Source organism: Bos indicus x Bos taurus, chromosome 25 (genome assembly GCF_003369695.1).
Source record: "Bos indicus x Bos taurus breed Angus x Brahman F1 hybrid chromosome 25, Bos_hybrid_MaternalHap_v2.0, whole genome shotgun sequence".
NCBI lineage: Eukaryota > Metazoa > Chordata > Mammalia > Artiodactyla > Bovidae > Bos > Bos indicus x Bos taurus.
In genome coordinates, this window is record NC_040100.1 from 15,858,403 (window position 1) to 15,870,871 (window position 12,469).

The 12,469-nt window shown below is 47.0% G+C and overlaps 1 protein-coding gene across 1 annotated transcript in view; it reads right to left on the bottom strand.

Moving 5' to 3' along the window:
• Positions 1-12,469, bottom strand: part of ITGAL (integrin subunit alpha L) — a 49,536-nt gene that overhangs the window by 18,793 nt on the left and 18,274 nt on the right. The window contains exons 12-15 of the mRNA XM_027527379.1: positions 4,911-5,062; positions 2,922-3,059; positions 2,063-2,260; positions 1,789-1,919 (exon numbers count right to left, since the gene is read on the bottom strand). Coding sequence (XP_027383180.1) covers positions 1,789-1,919; positions 2,063-2,260; positions 2,922-3,059; positions 4,911-5,062 — 619 coding nt within the window. The remainder of the gene's footprint in view (positions 1-1,788; positions 1,920-2,062; positions 2,261-2,921; positions 3,060-4,910; positions 5,063-12,469) is intronic.

Genomic DNA, 12,469 nt, shown 5'->3' on the forward strand with positions numbered 1-12,469 from the left:
AATGCTCAAACTACCACACAATTGCACTCATCTCACACACTAGTAAAGTAATGCTCAAAATTCTCCAAGCCAGGCTTCAGCAATATGTGAACCGTGAACTTCCTGATGTTCAAGCTGGTTTTAGAAAAGGCAGAGGAACCAGAGATCAAATTGCCAACATCTGCTGGATCATGGAAAAAGCAAGAGAGTTCCAGAAAAACATCTATTTCTGCTTTATTGACTATGCCAAAGCCTTTGACTGTGTGGATCACAATAAACTGTGGAAAATTCTGAAAGAGATGGGAATACCAGACCATTTGACCTGCCTCTTGAGAAATCTGTATACAGGTCAAGAAGCAACAGTTAGAACTGGACATGGAACAACAGACTGGTTCCAAATAGGAAAAGGAGTACATCAAGGCTGTATATTGTCACCCTGCTTATTTAACTTATATGCAGAGTACATCATGAGAAACGCTGGGCTGGAAGAAACACAAGCTGGAATCAAGATTGCTGGAAGAAATATCAATAACTTCAGATATGCAGATGACACCACCCTTATGGCAGAAAGTGAAGAGGAACTAAAAAGCCTCTTGATGAAAGTGAAAGTGGAGAGTGAAAAAGTTGGCTTAAAGCTCAACATTCAGAAAACTAGGATCATGGCATCCGGTCCCATCACTTCATGGGAAATAGATGGGGAAACAGTGGAAACAGTGTCAGACTTTATTTTTTGGGGCTCCAAAATCACTGCAGATGGTGATTGCAGCCATGAAATTAAAAGACGTTTACTCCTTGGAAGGAAAGTTATGACCAACCTAGATAGCATATTCAAAAGCAGAGACATTACTTTGCCAACAAAGGTCTGTCTAGTCAAGGCTATGGTTTTTCCTGTGGTCATGTATGGATGTGAGAGTTGGACTGTGAAGAAAGCTGAGCACCAAAGAATTGATGCTTGAACTGTGGTGTTGGAGAAGACTCTTGAGAGTCCCTTGGACTGCAAGGAGATCCAACCAGTCCATTCTGAAGGAGATCAGCCCTGGGATTTCTTTGGAGGGAATGATGCTAAAGCTGAAACTCCAGTACTTTGGTCACCTCATGCGAAGGGTTGATTCATTGGAAAAGACTCTATGCTGGGAGGGATTGGGGGCAGGAGGAGAAGGGGACGACAGAGGATGAGATGGCTGGATGGCATCACCAACTCGATGGATGTGAGTCTGAGTAAACTCCGGGAGTTGGTGATGGACAGGGAGGCCTGGTGTGCTGGGATTCATGGGGTCGCAAATAGTCAGACATGACTCAGCGACTGAACTGAACTGAACTGAACTGAAAGCTATCACATGCTTCAGTAGGAGGTTTCAGTGTCAGACAGTTGTTGTTGTTTAGCCGCTAAGTTGTGTCCAATTCTTTGAGACTCCATGGACTGCAGCCCACCAGGCTCCTCTTTCCATGGGATTTTCCAGGCAAGAATACTGGAGTGGGTTGCCATTTCCTTCTCCAGGGGATCTTCCCAACCCAGGGATCAAACCCGCGTCTCCTGTATTGGCAAGTGCATTCTTTACCACTGAGCCACCAGGGAAGCTGGTATCAGACAGACTTCAGTTCAAACCCCAATCTGTCACTGAACAGCAGCTGTGTAATCTGGAGTAAGACACGAAGCCAGTATAGAAGGAGAGCCAGGTTCACAGGGTTGGGCTGAAGACCAAATGCGCTGATGGTGATAGCATTTAGCATGACGCCTACTACACCACAACTGCTCAAAAGATGAGAGCTGCAACTATCCCCAGGTAGGACTCAGGAGGCCCATCTTACCTGAGCACGATCACCTGGCCCTCAGCCCCCACAGCCACATCTGCCAGGCCATCCCCGCCGAGGTCCTTCACCCCGTGGATGGAGCGTCCAAACCATTGAATTCCTGAGAACATCTGGGTCCCTTCTATCCGCTGAAGCCAAGAAAGAAATTCATGCAAGCTAGCGGAGAGGACGGGCAGAAGGGTGGGAAGAGCTGGACTGGGGATCACGATAGGGGTTTGAAAGCTTCCAGGGGCCCGGGAATGGGTTTTGATTGGCAGATCTGGATCATCACCTGACTGGGCCGGGGGCTCAGCCCCCCTTGTTGCCCATTGAAGATGTACACGGCCCCCTGCTCCTCCAGAGGGGCTCCCACAGCCACGTCTGTCAGCTCATCCCCGTTGATGTCTGTCAGGGCAGCGATGGCAGCTCCAAATCGCCCAAGGGGGTAGCCGGTCTCCCCCTGCAGCTCTGAGACCATTTGGAACTCCAGCTGGGAAGGAGCAAGGCGACAGGTTCCGCCTCAGTCACTCAGCAAGCTTTCACAGGGTAAGGCACTGGATCTGGAGTGTGTGTGCTTGCTTCAGTCCTGTCCGACTCTTTGCAAACCCGTGGAACGTAGCCCACCAGGCTCCTCTGCCCATGGGATTCTCCGGGCATGAATACTGGAGTGGGGTGCCATTTCCTTCTCCACTGGACAGGAAGAACACTACAGAAATACTGGGTGTGGTCCTTTCCAGAACCGGAACAGTGCCGTCACATCAACCTGGGTTCAAGTTCCCTGCTCCCCCTTTTTTATTTGGCAGAGGTCTGACTGCTGGGCCACCAGCAAACTCCCCACCCTTTGCTGTTGGTGTGACTTTGTGCCTTTGGAAAGTTGCTCAACTTTGCTGAGCTGCGACATTTCCATTCATAAAGCTCAGAGTGTCCCAGAAAGTGATTATGAGACTCAAACGAGGTATCCTACATATAAAAAGTTTGGCACTGGGCCTGGCACACATTTCAGCCATCCCTGCATACTAGCTATTGTTTGTCATTGTTCTAAAGGTCTGATTAACACAGGGTCAGACAGGACACTTTCAGAATAACTGAGACCTGAGAAAGCCTGGGAGTCTCTTTTTCGCACATTCTGTGCTTAGCGTTCTGGTCCCCACCTGTATTTTCTGGTAGATAAACACCCGGCCTCCTCTCTGCTCCCCATAGTACAGGGGGGCTGCAATCAGCAACAGCTCCGTCTCCCCATCTCTGTCCACGTCAACGCCACACAACTCGCCACCAAAATAAGAGCCAATCTGCAAGGAGAGGAAAACGTTTGAGGAAGAAATCCAGAGCCTTTCTCATCAGCTGCACCATATCCATCCTACTCCAAGCCCTCAAATAAAGGTGCAAGTCCTGGATCCTGAGACAAGCTGGGACCTGCGACACCTCGGGCTTCAGTGTTGCAATGCTTGCACCTGCACACATCTCTTTGTATTTTATACAAAGAAACTGTGTGAGACTAAATATAACTTTGTATGTGCCTGCAGTTAGGTCAAATTCTGGACCAATGATACAAAGAGACCAAAAAACCTAACTGCAGCTTTTGAAGAGCCTGGAGCAAAAACAGGGGGTTGGGAGCAAAAGCAGGGTAATGCGCATGCCCCCTGCACCCAACACCACCTAAGGAGTGGGCAAACCACCTAAGTCAGCCCTCTAGCCCGACCCCTGGATGCATCCCTACCCTCACCTCATAGAAGGAGCAAGTCTGCCCTCTCTCGGGGAGCAAGCCTGCAAGGGAACCTGTTGTTCTTGATCTGCCCTGCTGCATCAAGGACCCCAAAAAGCCACGCCTGAGTTTCTTGTCTGGCCTCTGATCAGTTTCAATTGATGAAGGAGGCCAAGTAACAATCCAACTTAGAGCCCATATGAATTTAGACAAGCAGGGTTCTTTTTGTTTGTTTGTTTAGTTGTGGCCCATGGGCTTAGTTGCTCTACTGCATGTGGGATCTTTCCAGACCAGGGATCAAACCCATGTCCCCCTGCATTGACAGACGGATTCTAATCCACTGTACCACCCAAGAGTCCAAATTGGGTTCTTAAATTGGCAAGAAAGTGAAATTGTTATTCGCTCAGTCGTGTCCAACTCTTTGCTACCCCATGAACTGTAGTCTGCCAGGCTCTGCTGTCCTGGGATTTCCTAGGCAAGGATACTGGAGTGGTTAGCCATTACCTTCTCCAAGGGATCTTCCCGACTCAGGGATCGAACCTGAGTCTCCTGCATTGCAGGCAGATTCTTCACCATCTGGGCCACCAGTTCAGTTCAGTTGCTCAATCATGTCCAACTCTGCCACCCCATGGACTGCAGCATGCCAGGCTTCCCTGTCCGTCACCAACTCCAGGAGCTCACTCAAACTCATGTCCATTGAGTCGGTGATGCCATCCAACCATCTCATCCTCTGTCGTCCCTTTCTCCTCCTGCCTTCAATCTTTCCCAGCATCAGGGTCTTTTCCAATGAATCAGTTCTTCGAATCAGGTGGCCAAAGTATTGGAGTTTCACCTTCAGCATCAGTTCTTCCAATGAATGTTGAGGATTGATTTCCTTTAGGATGGACTGGTTGGATCTCCTTGTGGTCCAAGGGACTCTCAAGAGTTCTCCAACACCACAGTTCAAAAGCATCAATGTTTCGGTGCTCAGCTTTCTTTATAGTCCAACTCTCACATCCATACATGACTACTGGAAAAACCATAGCTTAGACTAGATGGACCTTTGTTGGCAAAGTAATGTCTCTGCTTTTTAATATGCTGTCTAGTTTGGTCATAGCTTTTCTTCCAAGGAGCAAGTGTCTTTTAATTTCATGGCTGAAGTCACCATCTGCAGTGATTTTGGAGCTCCCATACCCCCCAAAAAGTCTCTTGCTGTTTCCATTGTTTCCCCATCTATTTGCCATGAAGTGATGGGACTAGATGATCAGCCACCAGGGAAGCGCCTAAATTGGCAAGAGGGGATGACAAAACACCCCAGAGGCTTTGTGGGGAACAAATGTGACAGTGATTGGCACAGGGCCAGCACACAACAGGTGAATGAGTGTTCAGAAGACAACAGAGAGCATAATTAGTATCACGCCAGCCCCTTATCGACTGAGGCCACTGCAGCCATGCTCACCTGGATCCCATCTATTTCCTGGATCTGGCTCCAGGGTCCTCCTCTCTTTGGCTGTTGGAACAGCAGCACCCGCCCGACATGCTGGTATCTGGGGGCTCCAGTGGCCAGCAATGACATGGTCCCTCGGGAGGGCAGCCAGGTCACCGTGTAACCTGAGGAGAGAGAGAGGGAGGGGCTTGGAGTCAGGAACACAAGGGCTGCTGAAAGAAGGTAAAGCCCAGGGGAAAAGGTGGAGGCGATCCTGGGAAGCTGGGTTAGCGGGAAAGATGCACGGAAATCATCAGAAGACCTTCTCCTGAGAAGAGCAGCCATGTGCTCCGAGGGGTACAAATCCTGGCTGCTGCTGCTGCTAAGTTGCTTCAGTCGTGTCCGACTCTGTGCGACCCCATAGACGGCAGCCCACCAGGCTCCCCTGTCCCTGGGATTCTCCAGGCAAGAACACTGGAGTGGGTTGCCATTTCCTTCTCCAATGCATGAAAGTGAAAAGTGAAAGGGTGCCGGGGTCCAGCCCCGGCTGATCCAGGGTATTCGAAAGAGAGACGGCCTAGGCGACTATTTATATGCTAATTAGAGATATAAAGAGTAATAGAATGAGGATAGCTCAGTAGGAAAATTCAGTGGAGAAAAGAGGCTGAGTAGCTTGGTTTATGCGGAAAATCAATATAACCCGTGACACCAGGTTAGCTCTGACCACGGAGGCCGCAGGCGCCCTCTCGAATAGCGGAAGGTGCCCCACCTTAGACACCTTCTTGAGTGGGTCTTAGAAGCCCAGGCAAATAAATGGTCGCAGAGGATATCCGCGCTCCAGATGGAGACTTCAGCCAGAAGTTAAAGGGAAGAATGACATGGGGAGACCAAGCGTTGGTGAGCAAGGCCCATAGCTTTATTTTTAACAGGGGCTTATATACCCTAAGTTACACATAGAGGATAATAGGGGATGCAAAGTCAGCAGTTTTTGATCCTTATCAAAAACCAGGGTTTCTTTCCTGCAAATTTATCGTATACAAATGGTTTAGGTGATTTACATCATCTTCTGGCCAGAAGGCCTATTAACATTTTATGACTCTTGACAAGGACTTATCAACAAAGACTTATTTTCTGTAAGAGTAATTATTTTAAGGTTTGGCGCCATCTTCCGAAGATAAAATTGCATTCCTATAGGGCGGATGTATAATGGGTTTACAACCAAGGAAAGAATTTATTACCTTAAGGGTCTAAAGTTACTAACACCAAGGCCACTACTTATTTTTTCTATATACCAACTATATTAATTAATACACATTCAAGGATACAATTCAGGGGATGTGAAAACTTGGCAACAAGCATTGGCTCATCAATGAAATCCTTTACTAGTTTATTCTGACAGTTTCTAATTCTCTGAGAGGCTCTAAGCTATTTGAATATCTTAAGCTTCCCGTGCCTCTCGAGGCTGGGAGACTGTAAACAATCGTATGCATAGCTGTAGGAGTCCGGGTAAACTTGTCAGGCGAGTTAGAGAGCCATCTGAGGGGTTTGGATTTAAACACTCCTAATTGCCCAGGAACTTTATTAATTGGAGCTGTAAGTTAACTCTTTGACAGAGAGAGCGAGATGGTGGTGGGGGACAGCCCCCAGTAAAGTCAGAGGTGAGAGCACAAAGCAGTAAAGTAGGCAGACTCTGGTTTTGCGGGGGTAGATGCTCGAGAATATCCAGGGGGACTCCTGAGGCTCGATCCCGCCTTTGCGTATGCCGAGCCTCCTTCCTCATGACCTTTGTCACGAGTGGAATGCCTCACCGGCTCCCGGCAAAAGGGAAGTCGCTCAGTCGTGTCCGACTCTTCGTGACCCCATGGACTGCAGCCCACCAGGCTCCTCCGTCCATGGGATTTTCCAGGCAAGAGTACTGGAGTGGGGTGCCATTCTCCGACAAATCCTGGCGCCATGGTCCAAAACTGTATTTCACACACCGTGGATAACACGCATGCGCAGACAAAGCAGCCACATGCTACAGGGTAAACATCTTCCCGAGATTCAGTTCACCTGAGGGTTTGTAAAGGAGACTACCTTCTTTTTAAAGAATGAAATAAAGTGGGATTATATTAGTAAGAAGAAGGCAAAGTTTGCACGAAGATTAAAAACTGGGCAAGAGAGGCCTCAAGACTGCCGGCCTGCCCCTATGGATTTCAGACTTGGCAGCTCTCACACCACATGACCCAATTTCTTTCTTTTTTTTTTTAAGAAAAAAATATTTATTTTTGGCTGAGCTGGGTCTCAGTTGCAGCAAGTGGGGGCTACTCTCCTGTTGTGGTGCAAGGGTTTCTCACTGTGGTAACTTCTCTGTTTCAGGCACAGGCTCTAGAATGTGGGCTTCTTAGTTGTGGTACACCGGCTTAGCTGCCCCACAGCATGTGGAATCTTTCCGAACCTGGGCTAGAACCTGTGTCCGCTGCACTGGCAGGCAGATTCTTAACCAGTGGACCACCAGGGAGGTCTCCAGTTTCTTAAAACCAATCTCTTTATAGATAGATAAGAAAAGAGACAAAAAGAATTATGTATCTTTATAAAGATACAGTGGAGAAGGTGATGGCACCCCACTCCAGCACTCTTGCCTGGAAAACCCATGGACAGAAGAGCCTGGTGGGCTGCAGTCCATGGGGTCGATAAGAGTCCGACACGGCTGAGCAACTTCCCTTTCACTTTTCACTTTCATGCATTGGAGAAGGAAATGGCAACCCACTCCAGTGTTCTTGCCTGGAGAATCCCAGGGACGGGGGAGCCTGGTGGGCTGCCGTCTATGGGGTCGCACAGAGTCGGACACGACTGAAGTGACTTAGCAGTAGCAGCAGCAGCATAAAGATACAGATCTAGATATATCCTGTTGGCTTTGTTTCTCTGGAGAATGCTGACTGATAAAATAATATACATTTGTGTATATTACTGTTTACATATATATGTGTATATATGTGCTGCTGCTGCTGCTAAGTCGCTTCAGTCGTGTCCGACTCTGTGCGACCCCATAGACGGCAGCCCACCAGGCTTCCCCGTTCCTGGGATTCTCTAGGCAAGAACACTGGAGTGGGTTGCCATTTCCTTCTCCAATGCGTGAAAGTGAAGTCGCTCAACCGTGTCCGACTCTAGCGACCCCATGGACTGCAGCCTACCAGGCTCCTCCGTCCATGGGATTTTCTAGGCAAAAGTACTGGAGAGAGATAAATCAAAAGTGGCCAATGTTGAGTGAAGTTGCTCAGTCGTGTCTGACTCTTTGTGACCCCATGGACTGTAGCCCACCAGGCTCCTCCATCCATGGGATTCTCCAGGCAAGAATACTGGAGTGGGGTTGCCATTTCTGATAAATTAAGGTGAAAAGTATATGGGTGTTCACTGTACTGTTAACTTTTCTCGAAAGTTTGAAAATTTTTTCATAAAAATTTAATAGAAAAGATTGAAATGAAAAGATTATACAAATCAATCAGCCTGGAGATGTAGCCTAATAAAAATGCTGAAATGTAAACATAAAGAGTTGGAGTGACAGAGAATGAGATGGTTGAATGGCATCACTGATTCAAAGGACATGAGTCTGAGCAAACTCTGGGAGATGGTGAAGGCCAGGGAAGCTTGGCATGCTGCAGTCCACAGGGTCCCAAAGAGTCAGACACAACTGAGTGACTGAACAACAAACACAAAGAGTAGTGATTGTACAGCACAGAGAATATAGCCAATATTTCATAATAACCATAAATGGAGCATAATCTATAAAAATTTGAATCACCATCTTGTATACCTGAAACTAATATATTATTGTAAGTCAACCATACCTCAAGGGAAAAAAAAAATGCAGGTGACATGAAAATATTTCCTGCTTCAAAGTATCATGGAGGTTATCTTCATACTTCACAGCTTCTGTGGCGAGGTTTCCTGCTCTCGGTTCCTACTGACAAAATGCTGGAGCAAGTGCTGCAGGAAATTAGATCAGGGATTGTGTGAGAGCCAAGAGCCAGCTTATAGGAATGCTCTGAAGATGGCTCACTAACTCAACTTGACCTTCTTTGCTTATTTTATTAAATTAATTTGTGTTGGAGTATAGTTGATTTACAATGTTGTATTAGTTTCACGTATATAGCAAACTGATTCATATACATATATCCACTCTTTTTAAGATTCTTTTCCCATAGAGGCCATTACAGAGTATCCAGTAGAGTTCCCTGGGCTATATACAGTATGTACTTTTATTTTATATATAGTAATGTGTATATGTCATTCCCGATCTCTCAGTTTATCTCTTCCCTGCATGACCTTCTTTGCTTAGAGCAATTCAAAGTGGGTGAGACAAAGAGATGTCTGAGATTCTATAGCCCAGGAGAGGAACGGTGAAGAGGCCAAACCACTCTCCTGGTTTCTTCATGTATATTCCTGAAGCACAGGGGTTAAGAACTTGATCTCTGAAATTAGAGAGACGAGGTTTTAATGCAAGTGTGACTTCTTCCTGGCTGTATAATCTTGAGTAAATTACTTCCTTTTTTCTGAGCCTCAGTTTTCTCATTTAAAAAAAAAAATGAGACAGTACCAATCTTACAGGGTTGTTTTGAAGATTAAATAAGATCATGGATGTAAGATGCTTGGCACCATGCTAGTGAAACATAAACTAAGATCTGAAGGATAGTAACATAGCAGGCAATCAAGAATATATTTACTTCTACATATATATAAACACACACACAGACCTCTATGTGTGTGTGTGGGGGGGGGTGTGTGTGTATTATGGGGTGGGTGCCTAACTACAGATTCAACTTTGGCATTATTTCTTCTTATTTAGGGAGCCACCTTGCCAACTATTTTACAGTAGAGTTGTCCTTAGATATCCGCAGTGGATTGGTTCTAGGACTTGCCCCAATACCAAAATTCACAGATGCTCAAAGTCCTACAATTGGCCCTCAATATCCCCGACTTTCAAATCTGTGGCTTCAACCAATCTTGGATCATAAACATGGAACCCGCAGCTTCAGAGAGCCAGCTGGATACTGAAGCACAAAAAACCTCTTTGAAGGCAGCAGTGTAGATGCTGTAGGGTTAGTGAAGTGGTTACCAACCACAGACCCCGGGTTCCACCTACTAGCTCTGTGACCCTGGACAAGTTATTTAAAGTCCCCTGGGCTTGGGAATTTCCTGGTGGTCCAGTGGTTAAGAATCCGCCTTTCAGTGCAGAGGATGTGGGTTCAACCCCTGGTCGGGGAACTAAGGTGCAACTCCAACCATTTGCTGCAGCTAGTGAGCTTACGTGCTCTAGAGCCCAGGCACCACAGTTCGAGAAAGCCCTCGTGCTGTTGAAGACTCAGCGCAGCCAAAATAAAGAAATAAATAGTCTCCTGGGCTCAGTTTCTTCATTTGTAAAATAGAGATGATAAAAATACCTACTTACAGGGTTGCTGGGAAGATAAAATGAGGTCAAAGAAGTTAATAGGTGTCATGCACTCAGAACAGCGCCTGGTGCATAATACTTGCACAAAAAAGAATGTGTGCGTGCTAAGTCGCTTCAGTCATGTCTGACTCTTTGCAACCCCATGGACTGTAGCCCACCAGGTTTCTCTGTCCATGGGATTCTCCAGGCAAGAATATTGGAGTGGGTTGCCATGCCTGCCTCCAGGAGATCTTCCTGAACCAGGGATCAAACCGGCATCTCCTGTAGCTCCTGCATTGCAAGCAGATTCTTTACCACTGAGCCACTGGGGAAGCCTTCACAAAGAAAGAATACTTGTCCCAAATACTTGTCAAAAAAAGAAAAGGAAAAAAATCACTTGGGGCAGTCCCCCTTAGAAGGGTAGATATGTGATGAATAGCACCAATTTTCCCGAGGAAAGTATTTAACAAGATCTTTGTGTTCTGAGAGTTGAATAATAGTCTTTGTGTACTGAGCCCACCCCTAGGCAAGGGTCACAGGTGAGGAAGGGAGGAAGGTATTGGTTCTAGATCTTTGAGGAGGTCATCTATCTGAAGCAGTCTATTGCTTCTATCTGAAGCTATCTATCAGAAGCAGTCCTATCTCAGGGCTCTTGAAGTCAGTTTATGCCTTGAGACTGGTTGAACATGAACTAGAAGGGCTATAACCCTGAGTGAAGGACAAGATCCCTCTGTTCCTGAGACTGGCATCACCTTGGATGAGCAGCATCCCCAGGACTGTGCAGGACAAGACATCACGAGGCAGAAAGAAGCAATAACAGTTGTGAGTTGACCAAACGCATTTCCTCTGTGCTTGGCATGTGGTGAATTCTTGAGACTGAATCAATCCTGGAGTTCCTGGACAATTCTAAAAGAAGAAACCTTGCAGAGGAGGGGCTGGTCCTCCTATTAATGAGGTAAATTTTTTTAAACTGTACTCAGGGACTCTCCTGGTGGTCCAGTGGTTAAGAATCCACCTGCCAATGCAGGTGATGTGGGTTCGATCCCTGGTCAGAGAAGATCCTACGTACCATGGGGCAGCTAAGCCTGTGCACCACAACTACTGAGCCTGAGTGCTCTAGAGCCCATGCTCTGCAACAAGAGAAGCCACCACAGTAAAATGTACTCAGGATTTAATGCATCAGTTCAGCTCAGTTCAGTCGCTCAGTCGTGTCCAACTCTTTGCAACCCCATGAATCCCAGCACGCCAGGCCTCCCTGTCTATCACCAACTCCCGGAGTTCACTCAGACTCACGTCCATCAAGTCAGTGATGCCATCCAGCCATCTCATCCTCTGTCGTCCCCTTCTCCTCCTGCCCCCAATCCCTCCCAGCATCAGGGTCTTTTCCAATGAGTCAACTCTTCGCATGAGGTGGCCAAAGTACTGGAGTTTCAGCTTTAGCATCATTCCTTCCAAAGAAATCCCAGGGCTGATCTCCTTCAGAATGGACTGGTTGGATCTTCTTGCAGTCCAAGGGACTCTCAAGAGTCTTCTCCAACACCACAGTTCAAAAGCATCAATTCTTTGGCGCTCAGCCTTCTTCACAGTCCAACTCTCACATCCATACATGACCACTGGAAAACCATAGCCTTGACTAGACGGACCTTTGTTGGCAAAGTAATGTCTCTGCTTTTGAATATGCTATCTAGATTGGTCATAAATTTCCTTCCAAGGAGTAAGCGTCTTTTAATTTCATAGGTATGACTAAATGACAACACAGAGAGGTTGGGCTTCCCTGGTGGCTCAGAAGGTAAAGAATCTGCCCGCAATGCAGGAGACTTGGGTTTGATCCCTGGGTCAGGAAGATCCCCTATAGGAGGAAATGGCAACCCACTCCAGTATTCTTGCCTGGAGAATTCCATGGACAGAGAGCCTGGCAGGCTATAGTCCATGGGGTCGCAGAGTCATACACTACTGAGTGACCAACACACACACACACACACACACACACACACACACACACAGAGGACTGGGCGGTTTGAATAACATTGGTAGGCTCTGAGCTATAGGGATGGTCTTCAGTTATCTAGTACCTGGGCTAGGGATGATTTAGGTCAGGGCGGATTACTAGCTGGGTGCATGAAAGTTAGATAAAGGACTGATCAGGGAGCAGGCTCTGGATTGGCTGGTTGGCCTGTGGAAGGCC